Source organism: Myotis lucifugus, unplaced genomic scaffold, assembly GCF_000147115.1.
Source record: "Myotis lucifugus unplaced genomic scaffold, Myoluc2.0 scaffold_7497, whole genome shotgun sequence".
Lineage (NCBI taxonomy): Eukaryota > Metazoa > Chordata > Mammalia > Chiroptera > Vespertilionidae > Myotis > Myotis lucifugus.
In genome coordinates, this window is record NW_005878545.1 from 4,375 (window position 1) to 7,614 (window position 3,240).

Consider the following 3,240-nt stretch of genomic DNA (forward strand, 5'->3'; position numbering starts at 1 on the left):
ACCTGTCAGAGGCCGCCCCTGGGATGGGTGGTGATCCCCCTCTGAGGGTGGCTCTGGGAGGGACTGAGGATGGGGCCATGCTGAGTGCCGGGCAGCGGTGCCTGGGTCCCTGATGGCTCCTCCTCTGCTTCCCCAGATCCTGGCCCAGGTACTGAGCTGGTGGGCATCGTGGGGGGCCATGATGCTGCCGATGGGGCGTGGCCATGGCAGGTGGGCCTGTGGTTCTGGAATCAAACAAGTTCCCAGTGGATTCTCGGGTGTGGGGGCTCCCTCATCCATCGCCAGTGGGTGCTGACCGCTGCCCACTGCATTCCAGGGTAAGTCCCTGCTCTGCCAGCACCCGGGGTGTGGGGGGGTGGACAATGTCGGGAGGCATGTGATGTGTGTTGGGGGCAGATGCTGGGCTGAGTGGCTGCAGACCCCTCACCAGGATTCAGCTTCCTGGCGCTCTCCTTGCCCACCACAGAGGGGAGGTCTCTAGGCTCTGAGGGGCTGGCCCACTCCCTTCCACAGCCTCTCAGAAGCCTTTGGCCTTCTGTCCCCAGGAGAAACCCAGTGACTTGGCACTTTAAGGTCCAACTAGGACGAATGAGACCCTCATACAGTGACAGTGTGCAGGTGGCCAGGATCATCCGCCACCCCAACTACAGCCTTGAAAAGAAAGCAGTAGGTGGGGCAGACGTGGCACTTCTCAAACTGGAGGCCCCAGTGCGACCATCTAACCTCGTCAGGTGGATCCGCCTCCCACCAGCCACCTCCGCATTCCCCCCAGGCACACGGTGCTGGGTGACTGGCTGGGGTGACATTGCTACTGGAGGTGAGAACCAGGTGACTCGTGGAGTGGAAGGAGGAGACTGAGGGCGATGCAGGGGGCGGGCCAGGCTTTACAGAGGAGGCTCAGCTGGGGTCTGAGCTGGGTCCCTCCGGGGTCTTCCTTGGGTGTAGCAGGCAGACAGCTGGAGAGGAGTCTGTTCAGGAGCAGAGACCAAAGTAGCAAGAGTGAGGCATGGCCATGGGAATTTTTTTTTTAAATATCACCCAGGGATATTTCTTCTATTGATTTTTAGCTAGTGGAAGGGAAGGAGAGAGGAAACATCAATGTGAGAAGCCTATCTATTAGTTGCCTTCCCGACTGGGGCTGGGGATTGAACCTGCAACCCAGGTACTTGCCCTTGACCAAGAATCACACCTGGGATCCTTGAGGCCAGTGCTCTCACCACTGAGAAACACTGGCCAGGGTGCCATGGGCATTTCTCTCCCTCACTCTGCACCAGGCCGTGTCCTCCCTTCCGGGGGTCCCCGTTCTCCCTGAGTCTCGATAGTGGGATAGAGAACGAGGAGAGAGAACTTCAGTGATGTGCTCCAGGATTCACTGTTAAATGGACAAAGTCAAATTTGACAGTAGGGCCGCTCACTCTGCATTTCTTGGGGGAAAGCACCTGCTCTGATTTTTCCCAATAAAAATTATTTGTGCATAAAAAATATATTTCCCTGTTTCTTTTTGGAGCTTGGTGCCCACAGTGTCAGCCTAGAGATTATCAGCCCATTGGCCTCGAGTGAACCCAGACAGTTGGGGTCTTGGGTGACTCCCTGGGTCCCCCTGGGGGCACCGAGGCTCAGCGTGTGGTTCTAGAACCCGCGGCCTGTGACTGTCCGCCCCCTCAGGACCACAGGCTCACTGGGCTTCTTCTCACAGAGCCGCTGCCGCCGCCCCAAAATCTGCAGGAGGTGGAAGTCCCCATCGTGGCGGATGAGACCTGTCGGCAGCAATATGGCAATGTTATCCAGGACGACATGCTGTGTGCCGGGACCTGGGGACGGGACTCCTGCCAGGTGAGACCCCCAGACTGTGGCCTCAGTCCATTGCTCCTGCCTGCAGGGTCCCTAAGTACTGACCACCTGTGTCCTCTTCCCTCAGGGTGACTCTGGGGGCCCCTTGGTATGTAAATGGAGGGGCACCTGGGTCCAGGTAGGCGTGGTGAGCTGGGGAAATGGCTGCGGTCTTCCCAACTTTCCTGGAGTCTATGCCCGGGTGACATCCTTCTTGCCTTGGATCCGCGGTCATATTCATTCCTCTCCTTGAGCCCAGGGGCCGGGCAAGGAAGCTGCCCATGAGATGAAGACAGGCCCTCCAGGGTGTCTGGGGGACCTTCCCTGCTCCCTCCCAGTGCCAGCTCTTCATTGCACCTAAGGCCTCCCCCCTCACCCCCCACCTGCTCTGAGATCATCCCGCCTCAGCACCTCCATCAGCCTCTCTCCCCTGACAGGCAAAAGGGAGAGGTGGGGTGTGCTCTGAAGTCGGGCGGGCACTGCAGGACTCCTGCCTCCTCCCCACCCCCTGTAGCTCATTAAACTGCATGAAAAACTGCTCTGGACTCAGTACACTTACCTGTGGGCGTGGCCAAGGCGATCAGTGGGTGGTTCGTGCTGCTGGGGGAGCCCAGGCTCTGGGAGGGGGACCAGGTGGGATGGGCAGCTATGGCTGCAGCTGGAAGAGGGCGACCTGGCGGCTCTCCTGGCTGGGGTGGAGGTGAGTCTGCTGCCCGGGCCTGGAGACCACAGCCCGGAGGGCCGCCCCAGAGGGTGCAGACCGTCCCTCTTCCTCCTTCAGTGGCAGTCAGTGTGTCATGGAGGCTTTAATGACCTGGATGTGGCCGCATGCAAACAGGAGGTGCTCTGTTTCCATGGTCACCGCTGTTCCCTCTGACCCCGCGGCACCGAACCCCCATTTTCCAATGTGATCAACTCCTGGGCCCAAATGAAGTGCAGCCTCATTTCCATGCAGATCCTCAGTCTCCGGCTCTGAGCTTCTCCCGAGCTGGGCGGACCTGCAGGGACCCAGGACCCGCCATCCTAAGTGACTGCCTGTCCACGGGGCCCTGTGTGTGGGCGGCTGCCAGGTGGTCCACACACATCCAGGTCCCCTGTGCCCCCCAGGAGGGTGTGGGCTGCCTGCCTTGCCATTGGGTTCTGGGGACTGTGAGTCTTTGCCGGGCTTTCCTCCCTGGGTGAGGGTGTAGTCAGACCTTTAGTGTTTCCAGGGTTAAGAATGAGGGTCTGAGTGACTCAGAGGCCAGTGCTCCCAGGGGAGGGAGAAGGACCTAGGACTTGGTGTTGGAGGGAAGGCTGGAGTGAGACACGCCTGGGCCTGCGGCTGTGTCTGCTGGCATGGCCACGGGGTGGACCCGCAGGGCTCTCTCCAGAGGATGAGAGGATGGGCTCAGGGCTGCTGTCCACCCC

At 60.0% G+C, this 3,240-nt stretch overlaps 1 protein-coding gene across 1 annotated transcript; it reads left to right on the plus strand.

Moving 5' to 3' along the window:
- Positions 1-588: 588 nt before the first annotated feature.
- LOC102439863 (tryptase-like) lies at positions 589-2,083 on the plus strand. Its single transcript, XM_023749385.1, has 3 exons — positions 589-817; positions 1,697-1,833; positions 1,919-2,083. The coding sequence occupies exons 1-3, from the start codon at positions 589-591 to the stop codon at positions 2,081-2,083; spliced, it is 531 nt and encodes a 176-aa protein (XP_023605153.1).
- Positions 2,084-3,240: the final 1,157 nt, after the last annotated feature.